General features: G+C 36.4%; 2 protein-coding genes across 2 annotated transcripts; one reads left to right on the forward strand and one right to left on the reverse strand.

The window, feature by feature from the left end:
* Positions 1-2,629: 2,629 nt before the first annotated feature.
* On the reverse strand, positions 2,630-6,172 carry LOC130998495 (probable carboxylesterase 15). Its single transcript, XM_057923913.1, has 2 exons — positions 5,447-6,172; positions 2,630-2,936 (listed from the first exon to the last, which is right to left on the reverse strand). The coding sequence occupies exons 1-2, from the start codon at positions 6,112-6,114 to the stop codon at positions 2,630-2,632; spliced, it is 975 nt and encodes a 324-aa protein (XP_057779896.1). The 5' UTR covers positions 6,115-6,172.
* Positions 6,173-21,531: 15,359 nt separating this feature from the next.
* On the forward strand, positions 21,532-24,369 carry LOC130998496 (uncharacterized). Its single transcript, XM_057923914.1, has 2 exons — positions 21,532-23,585; positions 23,955-24,369. The coding sequence occupies exons 1-2, from the start codon at positions 21,532-21,534 to the stop codon at positions 24,367-24,369; spliced, it is 2,469 nt and encodes an 822-aa protein (XP_057779897.1).
* Positions 24,370-25,242: the final 873 nt, after the last annotated feature.

A 25,242-nucleotide genomic window follows, 5' to 3' on the forward strand; every position in this document is an offset into this window, starting at 1 on the left:
TGGAGACCATGAGGCAGCCTACCGAGGCGGGTGCGACTCTTGGTCAGACTACGAACATTCAGTTCACAGACATGGCAGCTGACCCGATGTTTTCACCAACTCGGTCGGGCATGGAGAGGGAGATTGCTACTGGTACTGCATGTCGGGTTCCTCCACAGAACGTGGATAAAAGCGGGGGTATCTTGCATGAAGCTAGCAAGGATTCATCCACTCCTGCTCTGAAGGATATTGCTAGTCGTATTAGTAGGTTAGAGGAGCAGGTTAGTCACGGGATGAAAATGCTCGTTGATCAAGCGCCGCCTAAGCGTAGACGGGGCCGTCCTCCGAAGGGTATGGAGCGTCCGTGCGTACCACAGGATCCGAAAGATAACATCAAAGGTCGCCTAAAAAATGCAGAGTAAATGAGTTATAAGCTGACGGACTTCGTTGTTGATCATAGCAGAAATGCTAGTTTGCACTATGAATAATATCGCCAACGGCCATTCATCGGATGAAATGGATTTGGACGACTTCCACACCAACATGGGTTTTCCTTATCGTTAGGTGTTTGTGCAAATGGGTTTTTAGCGCGTTTTTTTGCTAATTCGATTTTTGTTTCTGTTGTTTGACGAGCTCGTCTTTGAGTCTCGGGCCCCAAGTTTGCGCTTCTTGTGTTTTCAAAGGCTTTTATTTCTTTTTTTCTTTCTTTTATATAAAACCTCAATTTAATAATAAAATCAAAATTGATAGAAATGTATTCAAATCAAAAAAGCATTCATTTTTTAACTACAAAGTTAGCAGAACAGTCATTAACATTTCATACTACACTAATTATAGTCTACTCTAAAGATGGGCAAACTCACAATCATGACAAAGTGAGAGAGGAATGATAATACTCATTATAAAGTGAATGGGTTCACAAAAATAAATACTCTCTTTGTCCGCCAAAAGTATGATATTTTTGCCATTTTGTAGTCCGTAAAAAGCATGTCACTTTTCTTTTTAGGATATATGACCCTACATATTTTTCTTATCATTTATCCTTACACATACCTCTTATATATATATATATATATATATATATATATATATATATATATATATATATAGGGGAGTACTAAAATAAGTACATTTCTTAAGATATAAAATAAGAATAATTTTCAGCCCTTAGATCATCAAGATCTACGGTTGATTCGTAACCCTGTTGGATAGATTTCTAGTCCTGAGTTCGAATCCCAAAGGTAGCAAAATTTTATTTTTCACAATTCATACATTTATACAGCGAATTCATACGTGTTTTATATAAAATTCATACATTGAAAATTGCTTTTATAATGGTGAGACATTTTCTCCACTACAAAAATTCAACCATTTTATTAAAACACGTGTCCAGTCAAATTAACATATTTTTGGTGGACTGAGAGAATAATTTAAATGCATGTAACATGAATATATATATTTAACTAAGTTATATTTTGTATATAATTTAAGAAATAGTAATATTTTCTAGATTTACTTCAAAAGCTAAGATTCCCCCATTAACGATAGCATAAGGGTCAAGTTTGAACATGCATCAATTTATTTTTATTTCGTTTTCTCAATGTGTAATTATATAATTAAATAATAAATAATAATTAAAAAAATCAGGCAGGCCAAAAAGTCCAAAATTCCCAAGCCTTTTGGCCCAAAGCCGGGGGAGCCATTTGGATGAGCTTCTTAAGCTAAATTTGTTTAGGCCTTTATTTTATCAAGCCTATTCAACCCTAAACTCGAGCAAATCGGGCCGTACATCGAGTCGAGCTGATTTTGCCAGCTCTAAGATATATACTTGAGAAGAGAATATCAGTTGATTTTCAATGATATCCTCGAAGAAATTAGCAAATAAGTAGTACAAAAATAGGGGGAGAAGATACAAACCGAAGACCCTTAAAAAAGAGATGAGTTTTTGAGAAATTTGAGATCTTTTTTCTTCATTGGAGTGAATAATAGAGTTACATATGACTAAGACACGGAGTGAGATTGAGATTTAGGGTACCACATGATATCCCATTTTTTATTTTACTTTCAGTTTTATTTATTTTCTTATGTATTTTTTTTCTTTAATTTTAATTTTGTAAGCTTTAGTTTAATTTTGTGATTACTAACTAAGGTTTATTCCATTCAACTAGGGTATTTAATTATCTTTTATCATTTAATTTCACTTTTATTAGCTTAGATAGATAGATAAGTTCAAAATTATGGTATATACTTTTTAAAAAGTTTAATTTTTTAAAAAGTTTAATTTTTTAAAATAAAAATTAAGTTCAATAAATAGTGTTATAATAAATATTATTTTGATAAAAATATTATTATGATAATATATATAGAAGTGAGACATAGTGACACACATAAAATTATGAAACACTAGATCTCATCTCGAGAGAATGAGGGTTGTTGGTGCAAAGATCAGATGCATGTAATGAGGATAAAAAATGCAAATTAAAGAGTTAAAGAAAGTGTTGAGAGAGATAGAGATTCCAAAATACGTGTATGTAATTTTATCATTTTACAGGAAGCATGCAATGATGCAATGAAATACACAAATCAACTGAAACACCATAGAAACAAGATTCAAATTACTTTATGTTATAAATTCTAAGAACAAAACTTTTCAAAGAAAAGTTTTGGTCATAAAATTATTTATTTCTTCTATTACTTTGTGAGCAACTTGTGAGGTAGGTTTATTAACAAAGAAACCATGTTGTTCACCTTGGAATTCCACGTAATCAACCTTTTTTCCTATCTTTTTCAGTCTTTTGAAATAATCCACAATTCTATCTTTCATAATTTCACTCCCTCCAACCACTACGAATATTGGGTCAAGATTTATGTGGTTCAAAATAGGGCTTGATGGCCCGAAAGGGTTTGCAAATGGGCAGTCTGATGTCTCTCCACTTGGAAGTGACAGCCTCCAAAATCTGTGTTTCAATTTTAAAACAAGAATTGGGGTTAGCCATAGCGCATTGGACATCTTAATTAAAACTTAAATATGATATTTTAATAAGGGATTATAGTCAAAACATACACGAACTTTGATAAAAATTGCAATTTTCACCTGAACTTTCAAATTAGCCAAAATATACCTGAACTTATATTTTTTGTTGTAAATTTCACCTGAACTTGCAATGATTGAACTCCGTCGAGGTGAAATTTACAACAAAAAATATAAGTTCAGGTATATTTTGACCAATTTGAAAGTTCAGGTGAAAATTGCAACTTTTATCAAAGTTCGTGTATTTTTTGGCTATAATCCCTTTTAATAATAATATAGTTCGAAATTTTAAGAGCCCAAGATTGTTATATTAAATTACAATTATTAATTTTGTTATATTGATGGTTTAGTGTTATTTTCTCAAGATAAGATTGACTATAATTATTTGCTTTACAATCTACAAATTTGATTATTATTATTATTATTATTATTATTATTATTATTATTATTATTATTATTATTATTATTATTATTATTATTATTATTATTATTATTATTATTATTATTATTATTATTATTATTATTATTATTATTGTATGTATTTAATTATTAGTAATACTCATAAAATTTAATTTATACTCATTAAGATGATAATTTTTTGATTATACACTATTAACAAATACTAAATATTCAAATTAATATATTTTTTTGTTATCAATATATCTAACTGTAAAATAAGGACATTTTGATATTTTTATATAATTTAAAATTTTGAAAATAATAAAGTATATTGTGATTAGAGATGTCAATCTAGCCCGAAACCCGTGGGCTGGTCCGATTAACCCGCCACCCGAGAGGGTTAGGGTTGAATATTTTCAACCCAATAAAAGTTACAACCCGTTAGCCCGTAACCGAATAGCTCGGCACCCGATAGGGCCGGCCCGAATAACCCGATGGGCTAGCTCGAAACCCGCATACTTAATATTAAATATTTAGATATAAAAATAAAAAAATGACAAAATATTATAAAGTCTCATCATTTCATTTTTCTGTATTTTTTAGATGCTTTGCTTCTATGAATTCAAAATATTGTTGGATATTTTATTGTTTTTTCGTTAACAAAGTTGAACATTTTATTGTTACCAACTTATTTTATATGTTATGCAATCTTGATGTTTTTTTCAATATCTTATATTTTTGCATTTCATGCTTGCTATATAATTTATATCTTTGATTTCTATGTATATTTTATACATTATATATTAGATCATTAAAAATAACAAAATAAAAATAATTATTTTATTTTACGCATTTAAGCCGACTAGCCCGATGGGCTAGCCCGAAACCCGAACGTTTAGGGTTAGGGATTGAAAATTTATAACCCGACAAAATCCCCAACCCGATTAGCCCGCATCCGATTAACCCGAAACCCGATAGGGCTGGCCCGATTGACATCTCTAATTGTGATGCACGTGTGGCGTACTAGTTAAGTTTATATATCAATAATCCAACTAGTCTCTTGAAAAGATATTGCAGTGAATATACAAGATAAGAATCTTAAAATAAATAAGGTACATATATGGTCCGACATTTGATATTACTAGTACGTATTTGGATCTTAAAATAAGTTAAATAACTTAAAACATTTGAACGCCATATTTATTTATTTATTTGAGAATTTTGGACGCCATATTTATTTAACTACTATTGGTACATGTTTAGTCTCAATTAAGACTAGAAATTTATTTATTTATTGAGGTGGTCTCCTGTACAATTCGAGTGTACCCGATTCGAATCTTGATTTAGTTGGACTATTCTGATCCATTTTTTCTAAAAATGACACTAACACTAACACGATCTTAGAATGACACTAACACTATTTTATTTTACAAATGACACTATTTCAAAAATAACAGTCACACTACTTTGTTTTACAAATGATACTATTTCGAAAATAATATTAACATTATATTGAAATGACACTAACACTATATCGAAATGACACTAACACTTGACATTCGGATATGATAGTACAGTTAGGTTAGATCCGGATCAAAATTCAGGTCGAATACGACCCGGGTGTACCGTACATCTGAGTCATACAGGAGATTTTGTTTTATTTATTTTGAGTCGGGAGAGGAGATTAAGATTGACATTCACTCATATAAAGGAGAAGAATATCAGTAGTAATATACTTAGACAAAATTATAAATTAATTAAGATCGTAACAGCTTCATACTTTGGATAAATAGCATATTCCATGCCTCCCCCATTTACAGCTAAGCCTAATAATACCAAAGCATGTAATTTGTGTTCCCTAATTAATTATAAACACAGTCTCTCAAGGGATTGGTCCATTCTGAACCCAGAAAATAAGGGTTTTTCTTCTGAATTTTATGTGTCGTTTGATACAGAGATGCATGTAGTTGTAATTTCTTCATTTCGAAAACACCAATCCCAAATTAACCCGCCCCTAATTGAAAAATTGAAAGTAACCTGTCGAGAATTTCTAAATTCAAGAAATGTTCCGGCGGTCCTTGTGCTTCAGATTCAGTTTTGACAACGCCGCCAAAAAACGGCGCCAACAGCACGTAGCCCCGCACCCTAACCGGGGCCAACTCCGGCGATCCACGGCGGAGCTCCACCGCCAGATGGTGGGCCAGGTTCCCGCCGGAGGAATCACCCACCACGAACACTCTCCCGAAATCAATTCCCTCCCGCAGCCACTCATCACCGCCGCCGTCAGCCAGCAGAGCCTGCTGCTGCAGCCACTTGAGAGAGCTGAGCACATCCTCTACGGCAGCGGGGAGCCTGTGCTCCGGTGCTAGCCGGTAGTCAGGCGCCACCACCATGACCTGCAGGGCGGAGGCAAGGCGGAGGCAGCAAGTGTGGTGGTGGGGCCAGGTCCGCGAGCCGACGCAGAAACCGCCCCCGTGGAAGAAGTAGAGAACGGGGAGGGCGGCGGCGGGGGTGGAGCGGGGCTTGTAGAGGCGGAGGTGGAGGTTGCGTTGGTTGTGGTATAAGCAGTCTTTCCAGACGGCGGTGCCATCATCCTCCACTTTGGTGGGGAATTGAATATCGTGGGTGCGGGAAATGGAGCCATCGCTAAATAGTTGCAAAATTCCTAGACAATCTTCCACTACACGAGGATGAGGGGACTCCATGTTTTGGTTAAACAATCTACCAAATTCACCAATATAAATACCCTTTCCTGGGCAGAGAGCTGCGAAAAAATTAGGATTAATCATATTTTATGTATTTAATTTTTAAGTCTTTTAAAAAATGTTAGTACTTATTTTTGTTACATATTCAAAAGTTTCTATTCGTTAACTTCAAAAAATATTCCTCTGTGTAAAATTCATCAACAAAATAACAAGTCACTTCAGTCAACTTTTAGATTTTTTTTTTCAAACTCACCAAATAAAATGATGTCATTCCACCTAAATATTAGATAATGTGACTCATCATTTCATCGATGAATTATATACAGGGGATTATTTCTGAAGAAGAAAAAAAACTGAAAGTTATGATTTTTTTAATAGAAAACGAATGTAGTCCTCAAGAGATATTTAAGTGGTGTGAATTCTTATATGCTAAATAGTGAGGTCTAAGGTTTAAACTTCACTGCTCCCCTTCTCCAAATTAGAAAAGAAAAGAATGTTAAAAGCATTTTATAGAATTTGTTGGGAATTACTCCATTCGTCCCTAAAAATTGTGGCTTTATTACTATATTGGGATGTCCCTGAAAACTGTGGTCTTTCCTTATTTGGAAATAACCCCACAAACTTTTCCTCTCACTATTTATAAAATGATACGGGATTCAATCTTCACTTAAACACAACTACCATACTTTTTCTTAAAACTTGTGCTATCTCTTTTGATCCACAATTTTTAGGGACGGAGGGAATATATAATTTAAATACGAATCTTTTTTTTTTTTTTTGAAGAAAATTTAAATACGAACCTTACAAGTAAGGTTTAATGGTCAAATATGTCCCAATAGTTATATTTCAATTTTTTATAATTGAATCAATTTTATCACAACATTTTCATAGTATCAATTCTTATGCAATCTTTTCAATTTGTATCAATTTTACTGGTCGTTTTTTAAATAATTGTTCCTAAGGGATAAAAATAAAAGTGAAAAATTATTATTATTATCATATATTACTTATTTTTTGAAATAAAACATATCACCATTTTACACATGCTTCATGTCCCTATATAGATCACCATTCTACACATGCTTCAACACCATGCATACTAATTAAAAATTTTATTTGTTCATGTTGTACTTGTCAATGAGTTATTCGACCTATACGTATAGGCAAATTATTGCATGCGACGGTCGCATGCTATGCGACGGGTCAAACCTGTTTTGACCCGACCCGCATCAATAGTTTATATAACATTTTTAAACAAATAAAAACAAAAGTGAGCCTTTGGTGCAATGGCCACAGCATGCTTCTTTATTCCAAACGGGTGATGGTTCGAAACTCAATTGAAGCATTTGTCATTTTTTTCCATTTTTCACGTTTTTTTTGTTTTCTTTTCCTATTTTAATTATGTTCTTTTTTGTATTTTATTTTTTTTGCGGTTTTGTTTTGAGCAAATATATAAAACTGGCCACTTTCATATTGTAAAGATAAAAAATGTCCACTAAGATAAAAATGATAAAACTATCCACTTTGTAGTTGAAAAGACGTAAATGCCCTCAGCCTAAAATCCTAAATTCACGCCTAAAACTTAAGCTAGGAATTTCGCAAGTCTTTATTCAAACCTTCAACCACATCTTCAAATCTTCAAAACTGAATCTTTAAAACTTCAAATTGGAATCTTCTCCTCTGCTCCGGTGGTGTGCGGCACTTCGTTCGCCGTTAGCTTCGCCGCCGTTCAACTCTTTCTTGCCGACTGTCGCGTCGTTTTTTTCTGTGAGCTTCCCGGGTCGTTTTTATACTTGAGCTGCGGTACGTCGTTTTTTGCTGATTTTTCAAGGTTCAATCATTAAACTTCGTCGATTCTCCGGCTTTTTTTGTTGTTTGTTAGTTTTTTGGTGATTCTCCGGCGTCGATGGTTGTGTTTGTTACCATCGCCGCCGTCATTGCAGATTTTGAAAATTTTTGATTTTTTTTTTCGTTTTGATCGTGTTACCTTGATATCTTCGTTTACTGTTATAGATTTGTTGTTAAATTTATCATACTCTTATGTAATTGCTAAAATTTATCATACTCTTATGTAATTGCTATTATTATTTACTGTTATAGATTTGTTGTTAAATTTATCATACTCTTATGTAATTGCTATTATTTATCAATTTCTACATTTTGGTTAGAGGTTTTCGAATGTATTGTTTATGAATGTTCTTCAATTCACGTTTAGGGTTACGAATTCACGACTAGTGGTTTCAATTCACGACTGTTTTAATTTTTTGTTGGAAGTAAGTGAATTCACAATTAGGGATTCTTGTGTATTGAGGACTGAGTGTGGTAGTGAATTATATATTCTGTCATAGCCCGCCCTAACTAGGGATAGTTAGGCCGAGTGATCCGCGACTAGGGATGGGGTTAAAGAAGAAGGGGAAGAAAAGGGGCGTCATTTATAGCCGTAAAACTTACTCATCTAAATAAAACTCGTCATTTTTATTCATTAATACTCAATTGAAAACAGTCTATGAAAGACAGCATAAAACTTAATTAATATCATTAATCAAGTTATACATCATATGAAACCATTCTCTTAAGACTCAAAGTATGACATAACATACTATAACATCAACAACATTTTGCAGCGGAAAGTAGCTAGACATATGTATGAAGACATATTCTAGACAGGTTAACTATTTATTAACAACCCTGGAGACTCCGCTCATTGCAGCACCATCATCACATCAGCTCAACCTGCACATTTAGAAAACATATGCAGGGCTGAGTACAAAAGCACTCAGTGGGCACGTATGCCTAGGTATAAAAATACATGCTTCAAAACTGTAAATTGTCATGCCATCATAAACAGTACAGCAAGGGAGTTTTTCGCTAAAAAGGCCCAAGCTTACTAAATTCATTTGTGATTCTTAAAGTTCGTCTGCAGACTAAGTTCTCTTGTAATCTATCATATCTGGAACTTTGTGCCGGAGAGGTGGCCACCTCTCACGAACACTTGACCGGCCAACCCGCTAGATGACTCACGGTCACTGGTGTACACTAGTCCTAGCAGGATAGTTATCAACTGCTCAGGACCCGAATTCGATTGCATCATTAGCAAAGCCAAAGCAGATAGATATCATACTAAAATTGAAACATTTATGGCAAGACAATACTTGAAATAACTTTAACTCAAAGATTTTATCATGAAATAACTTGTTCAACTGTAATATGAAACTCATTTTATATATATGAAAGTAATGCCCACCTGATAAGCAAACCTTTGCTATAGCTTAGTTACTCCTGAATAGCTTTTACTCTCGCGCCTGACCTTTAATGCGAGAATATAATATAAGACTTTAACTCGATGATAATTCTCAAATGAATGAGAATGTAAAAATAACTATGCATGACTTCTTATTCTAGTGATTATTATCATGAAATAATAATTCAAGAAATTTTACTATAAATCTTGACTATCGGATTAAAACTCGTCTTAGGAGATTGAATTAATAAACTTAATTAATCCACTCACTTCAGGGTTTGTTAACCCACTTATTAGCTAATAACTCATTCTAAATTATTCCATAAATAGAATTAACTAAGTCCAATTAATAGACTAATCTAAATTAATATTCAATCGGGCTAAATAAATAATGCGGTAATCTACTGTCCAATTAATAAAAGAAACTGGGCCTGGAAACTATTTAAGAGGGACAACCCACTTAATAAAAGCATTAGTCCAATTAATTAACAGCTTCAGCCCAAGAAATTCACCCTGTTTCGGCCCAATCAAAACTGACTTCTTCGGCCCAACTAAAAAAAATAGAGGGGCCCAGACCAAAGGAAAAGTCAGCCCAAATCCACTCCCTCTCTCAAATTTTCGGCTGCAACACGCAGCATCTCTCTCTCTCTCAATTTTTTCGCCTGAAAATCATCCCTTTTCCTTCTCCATTTCTCACCCATGAAATCCGCCGCCTTCATCGTGGCTCTGAGATTCCGGCGAGGTCGGTTCTTCCACCGCGTCTTACTCCAGGCGTCCTTCAATTTCCATTCATTTTCTTCATTGTCATTCCTTCGAAATCACAAAGATCGAGCCCTAGCTTTCTCTCTATTGAGTGAAACCGTCGCCGCCGCTCCTCTGTAATTCCGGCGGCGCCGCCGCCTTCAACGGCTCTGCCCTCTTTCCTCTAGTAACATCAAGTGGAACTCAAATCAGGGCCAAAAATCTCCTCGCTTTCTCAGTCTCAACGAAGACACACAATTGGGGAGGAAAGTCGAGCCCCGGTTTCTCCGTCTGATTCGCGAGTCCCCGCCCTTGTTCGACGCCGTCGCGTCCTCCTTGGCCGGAAATCGCCGCGCCGCTGAAATCTGTTCTCTGCTCAAGAATCGAGCTCAAGCCTCTCTCTCTCTCTCGGTTCAGGCGAAGTCGCCTCTGCTCAGCTGGACGACCTCCGTCTCCTCTTCATCGGTCAGCGTCGACGTCATCTGGTACCCGTCCCCGATTTAATGAAATCAGGTACAACAAAATACTACTTTTATCTTTCCCTAAAATACTAGATTCAGTTTAACTAAATCGAGAAGAAATTTCTCATTCTATAATCTATGTCTTTCATGTTACTAGAGCAAGGGGAAGCATCATAGATTGGGATTCAATTTGTGTAAAACATACTATGGATTAATCTTATTACAGCAACTCGTGGTTTGCTTATGACCATATGTACGTATATTACTCATTTATGCACTCTGCATTCCATAAAACTGAGCATGCTTGTTGGTATGAATTTGGACTGGATACACTGAGATAGTATATACCTTGTGAGGGTTTAGCGTTGCTCGTTGTTGTTGTTGGATTTAATCCAGTGGATATTTACTGAAACGAATCATGTGTTGTTCCCTTAATAAATGCAGGTGAACAAGAATGGTAGTGGAGGAATTAAGACAAGGCTTACCTCTTGAAGAAGTGCAAGCAGCAGCAAATCAACTCTCTTTCTCTCTCTCTCTCATTTCTGGTTTCTAGTGTCCAAGGAAATGAGTGAAGGGATTGTTGGGTGTAGTATAAAGGGGTAGATAGGCTGTCATAGGGTGGCTGATAGAGGGTGGTTGAAAGACCCCTTACTGCTCCAGCCGCAAGCGCCGCAAGCTACAGGGGAAAGGATGGGACATGAGTGTTATCAGAACTACTGTTGTTGCAGCTATTTTATTCTGTGTACACACGCATCTTTCTCTTTCCCTTCCCCTTTTTCTTTTCTTTATTGCTGCGTGTACTAGCTATATGGTAGGAGTAAAGTGAAGAAAATCCTTCAGTCTTCGGTAAATCTATATCTTGTGTATCTGTAATACTAATCTCGAGTTTTGCTAATAAAATTGCATGTTTGCAATCAAACATTGATTATTCCCATTAATCACGTATCTTGAATATCGATCTCTGGTCTTGCTAATATCATGCGTCTCATTTAAAATAAATCTGAAAAAAAGTGTAGATGTAATTTGCTTCCGAAGTTAAAAAAAATCCACGACTCAAGTAATAATAATAAAAATAGAAAAATAATTCTATTGTGATTAATAAATAACATGACTTAGCTAAGTCAGTTATGAATCTGAAATGAATAATTATTGGTTTACTCAATAATTCTCATCGCGGTTTTACTCACGCGAAGCTAACTGGCTTAGTAATAAAATAATAACCCTGCTTCAATTAGAATATAATCCAGTGTCATAAGTTGAATTTAAATCATAAATAATTACTGGACTTGATTTACTGAAAGATGAAATAATAATTATCGTATTACTGGATTTAAATATAAGAAAAGAGCGGGCTACTACATACTACCCCTCTTAAAAAAAATTTCGTCCCGAAATTTGCATATCTCTGCTAAATGTTTTGGGTACTTCTCTCACATCTTATCCTCAAGCTCTCTTTCCACTTCTTTCTAACTATCATATTTCCATTGGACCTTATCCAATGCAATCGACTTATTACTCAATTGCCGAATTTTATGATCTAGCATCATCTGAGGTCTCTCTTCATAACTCAAGTCTGGTTCTAAGATCATTTCTTCTTAGTAAACCACATGGTTTGGGTCGAAAATATATATCCTCTCAATTGTGACACGTGAAACACGTTATGCACATTTCCAAAGCTAGGTGACAAAGCCAACCTATACGCTATTGGACCTATCTTTTGCAATATCTCGTAAGGACTTATAACTCTGGGTCTAAGCTGTCTTTTAACTCCAAATCTATTCATCCCCTTTGAGGGTGAAACCTTCAAGAAAACTTTGTCTCATATCTCGAAACTTTGTCTCACATCTTATAGGCAAACTCAATTAGTGGCAACACATTCTTCCGATTTACTCCTCTATCAAGGATAGTAGTTCTTATCATATCTTCTATCGTCTGCTATGCTAAAATTCATCCTTGTACCCAACTCTTTCTGTAACTCATCCAAAAAAAACGTGATGTAATATTTTTTTTTTTGAGGTGATCTACACCGGTACTCAATGCAATCTTATAATGTCACGAACATACAATTGTGCTAACTTATCTGGTCCATACGCGATTAGGATCGGTATGAAATGTGCAGATTTTGTTAGTCGATCTACAATAACCCAAATTGTTGTATTTCCTCTTTGACTTTTTGGTAAAGCTATCACAAAATCCATCGCTATGTGATCCCATTTCCACTTGGGAATCTCCAACGGTTTTAACTTCCCATAGGGTCGTTGGTGTAATGCTTTCACTTGCTGACAAGCTAAGCATCGCTCTACAAACGAAGCTATGTCTCATTTCATTCCGTCCCACAAAAATCTATTTTTCACAACCTGATACATCTTTGTGCCTCTTGGGTGGGCGGTGTAAGGCGTGTCATGAGTCTCACTCATGATCGTATTCTTAAGTTCATCATCGCGGGGAATGCATATTCTCCCCTCAAATAAGATAGCATTGTCTGATGCTTTTTGGTAACTCTTGAGATCTCATGCTCTTATCCTTTCTCGTAACTTGTTCATTGTCTCATCTTTCCTTGTGCTTCAATCACCATTTTCCTCAAACTAGGCATCGTCGCAACAATACTCGCTATCGTCCCTGGTGGTTTTATCATTTCTATCCTCATCTTGTCAAAGTCCTTTATAAGTTCATCTTCTCTCGTGAGAAGACATCCTAACTTTGACGAGACCTTTCGGCTCAATGCATCGGCTACTACATTGGCCTTACCAGGGTGATAATTAATGTCGCATTTAACATCCTTTACTAATTCGAGCCATCTCCTTTGCCTCATGTTAAAATCCTTATGCTTGAAAAAGTATTTCAAAGTTTTGTGGTCCCTGAAAATCTCACATCTAACTCCGTAGAGTGATGTCTCCAAATTTTCAGGGCATGCACAACGGCTGCAAGCTCTAAATCATGCGTTGGATAATTTATCTCGTGGGGTCTAAGTTGTCGTGATGCATAGACTATAACTCTTCCTTCTTGCATCAAAACACATCCTAGCCCATTCTTTGACGCATATGTGTAGATGGTATATTCTTTATCCCTTTCCGGGACTAGCAGCACTGGTGCTGTAGTCAATTTTCTTAAAAACTCTCTTTACACTCATCTTTCCAATTGTACTTAGCTTCTTTTCTAAGTAATTGTGTCATCGGTCTTGCTATCGTGGAAAATCCTTCAATAAACCTCTGCTAGTATCCTGCTAAGCCTAAAAAGCTGCAAATCTCGTTAGGCATAGTTGGTGATCTCCACTCATGTACAGCTTGTACCTTGGCGGGGTCAACTTTAATTCCTTCGGATGATACAATATGTCCTAGAAAAGTTACTTCGTTCAACCAAAACTCGTACTTGGTGAATTTTGGCAAAAAGCTTCTCAACTCTTAGTGTTTCCAACATCGTTCTCAAATGTTTTGGCGCTCCTGCTCATTGTTCGAATAGATGAGAATATCATCTATGAAAACTAGGACAAATTTTTCCAGTTATTGATGAAAACTCGATTCATGTGATCCATGAAAACTACTGGTGCCTTCGTCAAACTGAAAGGCATAACTATGAACTCATAGTGCTCATACCTCATTTGAAAAGTTGTCTTAGGTATATCCTTCTGTCAAAATTTCAACTGGTGGTAATCTGATCTCAAGTCAACTTTCAAGAAAAAGCTCGCTCCTCGTAATTGATCAAACAAGTCATCTATCATCGGTAAAGGATATTTGTTCTTGAGTGTCAATTTATTCAGCTCTCGATAATCTATGCACATTATCAACGTGTCATCCTTCTTTTTGACAAAAAGGACTGGTGCTCCCCACGGGGATACACTAGGTCTAATAAAACCTAACTCGAGCAATTCTTGTAGCTAAATCTTCAGCTCTTGTAGCTCCTTAGGCGCCATTCCATAGGGTGCCTTCGACACTAGTGCTGATCCAGGTTCTAGGTCGATAGTGAACTCCAACTGTCTTGTTGGTGGCAATCCTGGTAAGACCTCGGGAAATACATCTCTATATTCCCTTACCACTACTACATCCTCAAAGTTTTTACTTGATTCTCCTTCATCATTCAAGTAAACTAGGTAAGCTTGTGCTCCTTTTTTTTTTCTTTACCAATTTCGACGCCTGAAGTGCCGAAACGATTGGAACTCTCTTCTTTCTATCAATGCCGTGAAAACATGTCTGTTCCTTCCCAGGTGGTTGGAAAGTTATCTATCTCTTCTTACAATCAATCGGGGCAAAGTTCTCTGCTAACCAGTCCATCCTTTGAATAATGTCTACGTTCCACATAGGCATTAAGTGCAAGGTTCTTGTTTTCATCTTTAGTGATCCTAACTCAAACTCTAATTTAGAAATCATGTGAGAAACTGTAGTAGCTCTTCCTACAGGAGTGATTACTCTCAACTAGGGACTAGCTCGTTTTGGTTCGAGTTTGAAGGTAACATGCTTCAAATACTTAAAGAATGCGAGGCTCTTGTATTAAACAGGATTCTAACTGATGCATCCAATAACTTGCCCATACTACCTTAAAGTCTTGTCTTAAACCGGCACATAAAACTCAGACATCTCTTCATCAGTATCCATCTTCTGATGAGCAAATCGTGATAGCTCACAGAATTCTCGGTTATACTCTACAACCGATTTCTTTCCTTGCATCAAACTTCGATAGTCAGCCTCTCGCTGCTTACTGTACTCCTTGGTACATATTTCTCAAGAGTAGCCTTAAATTGTTCTCAGGTGTAGTTTACCAGTTGCTCGGGTGTTAAAGTCCTCTGACGTGCCTCTCACTAGTCTTATACATCAAAAGAATCTACTAGGATAACTCAAAAGTTGTAAGGGTTCAACCCTAGAATGTCATCAAAACAAATTGTTCAAGAGACTTAAATGAATGACCAGAGGGTAGAATGAAGTAACTACCAGGTCGAACAAAAATGACCTAGAGTAAGAACCCATCTGGCTTTTCAACCGAAAGTTGAAACACATGGGTTTATAAACTCAAAACACGTCTACTGAGATTTGGATCATGCGGACTGGCCAGGTCCAACATAATCACTCCCCAGTCACACGGGATATATTATCCCGAACTTGGAAATTCTGTGTCTTCTAAATCCTCAACATACTATATTTAACAAAACTTAAGTTCACACCAGCAAGCTAAAAGCTTAAACTTAGGGTCCTATGTTCTAGACTCTTGTTTCGAAAGTTCAATATTTTTCGACTCTCCTCTCATGTTGCGGTGGTGGTGGCGGAGTATTATCCCGCCTATCCTTCACATCACACTCTTGATGACATCTTTGAGGCATTTTTGAAATCACAAAAGGAAAACTCAACTCGACCAACACTCTAAGCATCCTCGAAACTCAAGTTCAATTTACTAACTCAACTTTAAGGAAACCTTCACGGTCACCTTAACATTCATCTGTAAGGCAATAAGCACTCACGAAATGCTAACAAAAAGACCACTCTGGTCAACCTAATATATCCATCAGTAGAATGCCTCTTTTTAGAGGACTTACATAAAGGGGTTATATAAACCCTACAAAAACCATAGTATCTATCGTAATGTCCCTTCTAAACCGACACTATTAATAGTACTATGTCTTGGTCTGGACCTCCTACGGTAATTGCTACCAGTTAACTCATCTAGTTGCTACTTTAGCACACTAGGAACATCCATCTATTTAACATCAGTAGGGTACTATATTCGCATGCTTATCTATCAGTATGTCAAAAGCTCAAGTACCAGTATCTCCTAAGTAAGTTATATACATCGCAATGTAATTGAAACTAATCAAAAACGAGGGTGTACCGCTCATACTCTCAAGATCATCCTTAGCTCTAGTCTACATCGACTTCTCTTCTCATCCTCATCAACTCTAGCCCTCCTCGGCTACTTCTCATCCTCATTATCGTTTATCATTTATCATCTTTGGTAACTGATACTCAAGGATCGACTCGATATCTACTACACTCTTCTAGAGTCCCTGGTAGAAAATAGGCATCCGGTCAGTAGATCCGCATAGAAAATTTGGGCATCTGTAATAAATCCCATCTCCTGTGGGTCCAGCACTCAAGACTACACGTCCCATCATATTGAGAGGCTTTCTTCCTTGCTCAATCCTACCACTCGATTGGTAGCACGGGGACTAGGTGCACGATGCCATCCAGTCTAGTAACAACCATAAGGCTTTCATCCTTTCATAGTCTATGAACATGTGTTTGAAAATCTGCTAGGGTATCTCTGTACCACATACTGTACGCCTCGTCCTCGTATCCGATCTTCCCTGAGTTCGATCTCACAACAGTCCACTTTCGTGCAGTGCCAACAGTCCTGGCCAACCTATAAGGAGAACTTAAAGGTGACTCTAGGAACTAACTCTACTTGGCTCCAGCAACAGAAATAAACAAAACATAACTTAGCAAAACTCCTACTAAGTAGTACTGTTATCTTAAAACTCAAGCTCAAAACATCTAAATTCTCATCTCGTCTCATCTTTACTCAGTAGGGAATCTCTCTAAACAATGATATTAGATCCCTTAATCTAAATCATCGTGACTCAGTAAGACAACTCAACAATTCTCTCTCAAAGCCATCTCCAAAGACTATGGCTCATGATACCTCCTCAAGTACCATTAAGGTTGCGTGAGCAAAACTCGCGTCATAAAACATCTCAAACATATCGTACAATATCTCATTGCAGCATGTTAATAACTCATCATTAATCATGCTATTATACTCAAGCTCATAACTCAAACTCATAACTCATACAAACAAGTACTTAAAGCAATTGCTAATTCTCTCAAGCTTTAGCTCTAAGTTCTCATTTCATCCTTCTACTTAGTAGAAAATCTCTCTTAACAATGACATTAGATCCCTTCATCTAAATCATTGTGACTTATCACAACTGCTCAAACAATTCTCATCACAAAACATCTCAAATACATCACATCATAACTCATAATTATGCATCCTCAATCATATAACATCATATGATATAAACGCTCTCATGATTCATCATGTAACGTCAACATATGCTCTTACAACATAATAACTCATTATTAATCATGTTGTAATCCTCAAACTCAAACTATGCATCTTCAAAGTATAACATCATAACTCATCATATAACCTCAACATCATGCTCTTCGAAATTTAACGTCAAATAAACTTTGAAATTTTACATACCTCGTTGAGCCTGGTGTGATGGTGCGCTGAGCTCACGGTTGTTAATAATTATTAGTCTAGTGACTCATTCTAGACTAAACTCAAGACTTCTAATTCAGAGCTTTCCTTCGCTCTGATACCACTCTCTCACAGCCCGCCCTAACTAGGGATAGTTAGGCCGAGTGATCCGCGACTAGGGATGGGGTTAAAGAAGAAGGGGAAGAAAAGGGGCGTCATTTATAGCCGTAAAACTTACTCATCTAAATAAAACTCGTCATTTTTATTCATTAATACTCAATTGAAAACAGTCTATGAAAGACAGCATAAAACTTAATTAATATCATTAATCAAGTTATACATCATATGAAACCATTCTCTTAAGACTCAAAGTATGACATAACATACTATAACATCAACAACATTTTGCAGCGGAAAGTAGCTATACATATGTATGAAGACATATTCTAGACATGTTAACTATTTATTAACAACCCTGGAGACTCCGCTCATTGCAGCACCATCATCACATCAGCTCAACCTGCACATTTAGAAAACATATGCAGGGCTGAGTACAAAAGCACTCAGTGGGCACGTATGCCTAGGTATAAAAATACATGCTTCAAAACTGTAAATTGTCATGCCATCATAAACAGTACAGCAAGGGAGTTTTTCGCTAAAAAGGCCCAAGCTTACTAAATTCATTTGTGATTCTTAAAGTTCGTCTGCAGACTAAGTTCTCTTGTAATCTATCATATCTGGAACTTTGTGCCGGAGAGGTGGCCACCTCTCACGAACACTTGACCGGCCAACCCGCTAGATGACTCACGGTCACTGGTGTACACTAGTCCTAGCAGGATAGTTATCAACTGCTCAGGACCCGAATTCGATTGCATCATTAGCAAAGCCAAAGCAGATAGATATCATACTAAAATTGAAACATTTATGGCAAGACAATACTTGAAATAACTTTAACTCAAAGATTTTATCATGAAATAACTTGTTCAACTGTAATATGAAACTCATTTTATATATATGAAAGTAATGCCCACCTGATAAGCAAACCTTTGCTATAGCTTAGTTACTCCTGAATAGCTTTTACTCTCGCGCCTGACCTTTAATGCGAGAATATAATATAAGACTTTAACTCGATGATAATTCTCAAATGAATGAGAATGTAAAAATAACTATGCATGACTTCTTATTCTAGTGATTATTATCATGAAATAATAATTCAAGAAATTTTACTATAAATCTTGACTATCAGATTAAAACTCGTCTTAGGAGATTGAATTAATAAACTTAATTAATCCACTCACTTCAGGGTTTGTTAACCCACTTATTAGCTAATAACTCATTCTAAATTATTCCATAAATAGAATTAACTAAGTCCAATTAATAGACTAATCTAAATTAATATTCAATCGGGCTAAATAAATAATGCGGTAATCTACTGTCCAATTAATAAAAGAAACTGGGCCTGGAAACTATTTAAGAGGGACAACCCACTTAATAAAAGCATTAGTCCAATTAATTAACAGCTTCAGCCCAAGAAATTCACCCTGTTTCGGCCCAATCAAAACTGACTTCTTCGGCCCAACTAAAAAAATAGAGGGGCCCAGACCAAAGGAAAAGTCAGCCCAAATCCACTCCCTCTCTCAAATTTTCGGCTGCAACACGCAGCATCTCTCTCTCTCTCAATTTTTTCGCCTGAAACTCATCCCTTTTCCTTCTCCATTTCTCACCCATGAAATCCGCCGCCTTCATCGTGGCTCTGAGATTCCGGCGAGGTCGGTTCTTCCACCGCGTCTTACTCCAGGCGTCCTTCAATTTCCATTCATTTTCTTCATTGTCATTCCTTCGAAATCACAAAGATCGAGCCCTAGCTTTCTCTCTATTGAGTGAAACCGTCGCCGCCGCTCCTCTGTAATTCCGGCGGCGCCGCCGCCTTCAACGGCTCTGCCCTCTTTCCTCTAGTAACATCAAGTGGAACTCAAATCAGGGCCAAAAATCTCCTCGCTTTCTCAGTCTCAACGAAGACACACAATTGGGGAGGAAAGTCGAGCCCCGGTTTCTCCGTCTGAATCGCGAGTCCCCGCCCTTGTTCGACGCCGTCGCGTCCTCCTTGGCCGGAAATCGCCGCGCCGCTGAAATCTGTTCTCTGCTCAAGAATCGAGCTCAAGCCTCTCTCTCTCTCTCTCTCGGTTCAGGCGAAGTCGCCTCTGCTCAGCTGGACGACCTCCGTCTCCTCTTCATCGGTCAGCGTCGACGTCATCTGGTACCCGTCCCCGATTTAATGAAATCAGGTACAACAAAATACTACTTTTATCTTTCCCTAAAATACTAGATTCAGTTTCACTAAATCGAGAAGGAATTTCTCATTCTATAATCTATGTCTTTCATGTTACTAGAGCAAGGGGAAGCATCATAGATTGGGATTCAATTTGTGTAAAATATACTATGGATTAATCTTATTACAGCAACTCGTGGTTTGCTTATGACCATATGTACGTATATTACTCATTTATGCACTCTGCATTCCATAAAACTGAGCATGCTTATTGGTATGAATTTGGACTAGATACACTGAGATAGTATATACCTTGTGAGGGTTTAGCGTTGCTCGTTGTTGTTGTTGGATTTAATCCAGTGGATATTTACTGAAACGAATCATGTGTTGTTCCCTTAATAAATGCAGGTGAACAAGAATGGTAGTGGAGGAATTAAGACAAGGCTTACCTCTTGAAGAAGTGCAAGCAGCAGCAAATCAACTCTCTTTCTCTCTCTCTCTCATTTCTGGTTTCTAGTGTCCAAGGAAATGAGTGAAGGGATTGTTGGGTGTAGTATAAAGGGGTAGATAGGCTGTCATAGGGTGGCTGATAGAGGGTGGTTGAAAGACCCCTTACTGCTCCAGCCGCAAGCGCCGCAAGCTACAGGGGAAAGGATGAGACATGAGTGTTATCAGAACTACTGTTGTTGCAGCTATTTTATTCTGTGTACACACGCATCTTTCTCTTTCCCTTCCCCTTTTTCTTTTCTTTATTGCTGCGTGTACTAGCTATATGGTAGGAGTAAAGTGAAGAAAATCCTTCAGTCTTCGGTAAATCTATATCTTGTGTATCTGTAATACTAATCTCGAGTTTTGCTAATAAAATTGCATGTTTGCAATCAAACATTGATTATTCCCATTAATCACGTATCTTGAATATCGATCTCTGGTCTTGCTAATATCATGCGTCTCATTTACAATAAATCTGAAAAAAAGTGTAGATGTAATTTGCTTCCGAAGTTAAAAAAAATCCACGACTCAAGTAATAATAATAAAAATAGAAAAATAATTCTATTGTGATTAATAAATAACATGACTTAGCTAAGTCAGTTATGAATCTGAAATGAATAATTATTGGTTTACTCAATAATTCTCATCGCGGTTTTACTCACGCGAAGCTAACTGGCTTAGTAATAAAATAATAACCCTGCTTCAATTAGAATATAATCCAGTGTCATAAGTTGAATTTAAATCATAAATAATTACTGGACTTGATTTACTGAAAGATGAAATAATAATTATCGTATTACTGGATTTAAATATAAGAAAAGAGCGGGCTACTACATATTCACAGTTTGAATTCACAACCGTAATAATTTTGGTTGTGAATTCAGGAATAGGGCTGGTTGTGAAATATATATTTAGTTGTGAATTATCTGTTTTTGGTTGTGAATTTACTCTTTCAGTTGTGAATATTTGATTTTTGTCTTTTATAATTAATGTATTATTAATTATATTTTACTGTTTTTGTTTTACAGATGAGTCAAGTTGGGATTATTATACATTATGGTGGTGAATTGGTGAATGAAGAGTATATTGGAGGACAGAGGCGATTGCACTTGATTCAGCATTGTGGATCACAGTATTCCAGCTTGACTAGTTATATCCACTTTTTAGTTGGAGCTGATTTGAACTCGTCGTCGTATGTGCTTAGTTCTGTTGTTATCGGACCTGATGGAGATAAGATTTTGATGAATCTTATGAATGATTTAGATTTAAAGTATGTTGTTGATAATTGTGAAGTTCCGAAAGTTTTTGTGACTGTTGCACCTATTTCGTTGGCTCGACCTTCTGTTGGACGTGAGTGTGTTGATGATAATTTGAATGGGAATTTGAATGATGGTGATTTTAATGTTGATGATGTTGAATTTGTTTCTGACGATGATAGTCTTGATGATGAGGATGATGAGTTAGAGGATGATGAGTTAGAGGATGATGTTCCTTCTAGAGTTAGAAGTCGACATATAGTTCCTGTTTTGCCACATTCTTCTGTTAATGATGCTGTGGATGATCAGAATTTTGTTGTTCATACTAGTGCTCGACGTCAGTGGATTATTCCAGGTGCAGTCTATCAAGCTTCTTTGCCTATTGATTCTGCTGTTGATTTGGAGTTATATTCACGGGATGGTTTGTGTGTTGGGTCTACTTTTATGGACAAGGAAAGTATGGTGACTGCTTTAGGTTTGTATCATTTGAAGAATAGAGTTGAATATGTTGTTAAGCGGTCTTCGCCTTCTAGGTTTAGTGCTACTTGCAAGTATCCAGATCAGTGCAATTTTTTGATGCGTGGCAGTGCTTTGGGGACTGTTTGGAGGGTGTTTAAATGGAGTGCACCTCATACATGTCAGATGGATTTTAGACACCATGGTCCCCGTACTTTGTCGTCAAAGGTTATTGGTGCTTTTTTTGCACCAAGATTGATGGACAATGGTGCAGTTCTGAAACCTAAGGAGATGGCAGCTCAGTTGCGGCGAGAGTTCGGGTTTCATGTCGACTATTCAGTTGCATATGCGGGGAGGAATCACGCCATCAACCTTATTTATGGTGATCCAGATAAGTCTTTTCAGAAGATCCCGTCCTATTTACATATGGTGCAACAGTGCAATAAGGACTCCATTATTGATTTGGAGACTGATGGAGATGGTGTATTTAGGTACTGTTTTTTGGCTCTTGGTGCATCTATTCATGGTTTCTTATCATCTGGTCGTCCTGTTATAGTTGTTGATGCTACACATTTGAAAGGTAAGTATAAGGGTGTGATGTTTGTAGCTGTGACTAAAGATGGCAATGAACAAGTTTTTCCTCTAGCTGTGGGACTTGGTGATAAGGAGAATGATATGTCATGGTCATGGTTTTTTACACGTTTGAAACGTGCTTTTGGTGTTCCAAATGACTTGTTGTTTGTTTCTGATCAGCATTTAAGCATAAAGAATGCTATTGAAGCTGTCTTTCCTGGAGTTCCTCATGGTCTTTGCACTTATCATTTGCAAAAGAATCTTGCAAGATATGGTGCAAATATCGTAGCTATGTTTCAGAGGGCTGCGTATAGCTACAAGAGGGAACAATTTGATTTGCATTGTGGTCAGTTGGCCTTGGTTCGTGATAAAGGTGCTTATACGAAGTTAATGGATCTTCAGCCTTCTAGATGGTTGCGTAGTTATTCTACAGTTCGTAGATATAACTTCATGACATCTAACTGTGCCGAGGTATTCAATGGTAGGCTTCGATGGGGTAGGAGATTGCCCGTATGTACCTTGTTAGAGTTTGTGAGAACTTTGATAGCTCATTGGTTTCAAGAGAGGCGCAGCAAGGCTTTATCTAGATCTCATACACTTACAGAGTGGGCGGCATTTAAATTGGATATCACAGTTGAGGAAGGTCGCACAATGGAGGTGTATCCCATTAATGAATTCAAATTTACAGTCTCTTCTAGTGATCGGAGTTATGTTGTTGACCTTCGTGCTAGGAGTTGTTCTTGTCATCAGTTTGATCTTGACTTGATTCCATGCCCTCATGCTGCTGCTGCTATTTTGTAAGTTTTTCTAATTTTTATTCTAGTTTTTGTTATTTTCAATTGATATATGAGTATTATTTCAATTCACAGCAGGTTACTAAATATTGGATGTGAATTCACATGATTGTGTATGAACAATTTTTGTTGTGAATTCGTTTTTTTGAACAGTTTTTGTTGTGAATTTCGTTGTTAACAGTTTAAGTTTTGAAGTTTAAATTCACAACTAACTAGCAATTGTTTGTTGTGAATTTAAGACTTAATACTTTAAATTCACAACCAGCAGTAGTAATGGTCTACGAATTCACAACTGTTATGTTTTTTTCCTTGTTTTTGTTATTTTTACACTATATTTTTTTGTTTTATAATTGATTACTTTTAATGTTGCAGCAAATCGAAGCAGTCTTGTATTCCGTATGTGTCTAGTTATTATTACACAGACACATTACGTGAGATGTATTCTCTTGATGTGAATCCTATCCCACATCAAGATGAGTGGGATGTTCCTATTGATGTTAGGACAAGGGTTGTTGGCACACCTAACAATCCTTCACAGTCAGGGCGTCCAAAGACTACAAGAATTCCATCTGCAGCAGAATCGTCTTCAAAGTCACATGTTACTTTTTGTTCACGATGCCACCAAGAAGGTCATTACAGGTCAAGTTGCAAAGAAGAAATTCCAATTCCAATTCAAAGTGAAGAGCAAGAAGTTTCTCGTCAACGTCGGGCTAAGCATTGCAGTATTTGCCATGAGACCGGACATACTAAGAGAAAGTGTCCGTCATTTGATCCTAGTGGTTCGTAGTCTTTGTTGGAGTTTATTGTTTTTGAAGAAATTGTTGGTTGAATTTGTTAAGAGTTATTATCATTAAAGACTTTTGTTATTGTCTCTGTTCTATTTTTTATGTTGTGAATTTGAATTCCCAACAGTTTATGTTGTGAATTTTTAATGTTCACTGTTATTGTATTTCAATTTCCAACAGTGTAGGTCGTGAATTTCATTTTTAAATTCTGAATTGTGAACAGGTGATGTATTCAATTGTGAAGAGCTTTGGCTGTGAATTTAAGGTTTTGAACTTTAATTCACAACTCATTAGTTGTTGTTATTTGTGAATTTGTGACTTAGTATTCTTGAATTCACACTCAGGTCTATGAATTTACAATTTAATGTTCTTGAATTCACAACCAACTCGATGAATTCACAACTTAATATTCTTGAATTCACAACGAGATCTATGAATTCACAATTAAAACTTAAATTCACAACCAAAATAAATTCTAGTTTTAATTGTGAATTCAAACTTTAAAAACCCCAAATTCAGAACCAAAATAAATTATGGTTGTGAATTAAATTTTAATTGAGAAATCGACTGGTTGTTAATTCACAACCCAAAAATTCTGATTGTGAATTAAATTTTTAGGGTTTAGGGTTTAGTGTTCACAACTAGGGTTTAGGTTTAGGGTTTAGTGTTTCAGTTCAGTTGTGAATTCACAATCGTAACAATTCACAACTAGGGTTTAGGGTTTAGCTTTTAGGGTTTAGGGTTCAGTTCAATTTCAGTTTCAGTTCAGTTCAGTTTCAGTTTCAGTTCAGTTGTGAATTCACAACTAGGGTTTAGGGTTTATGGTTCAATTCAGTTTTAGTTTCAGTTCAGTTCAGTTGTGAATTCACAACTAG

Source organism: Salvia miltiorrhiza, chromosome 8 (assembly GCF_028751815.1).
Source record: "Salvia miltiorrhiza cultivar Shanhuang (shh) chromosome 8, IMPLAD_Smil_shh, whole genome shotgun sequence".
In the NCBI taxonomy this organism is placed as follows: domain Eukaryota; kingdom Viridiplantae; phylum Streptophyta; class Magnoliopsida; order Lamiales; family Lamiaceae; genus Salvia; species Salvia miltiorrhiza.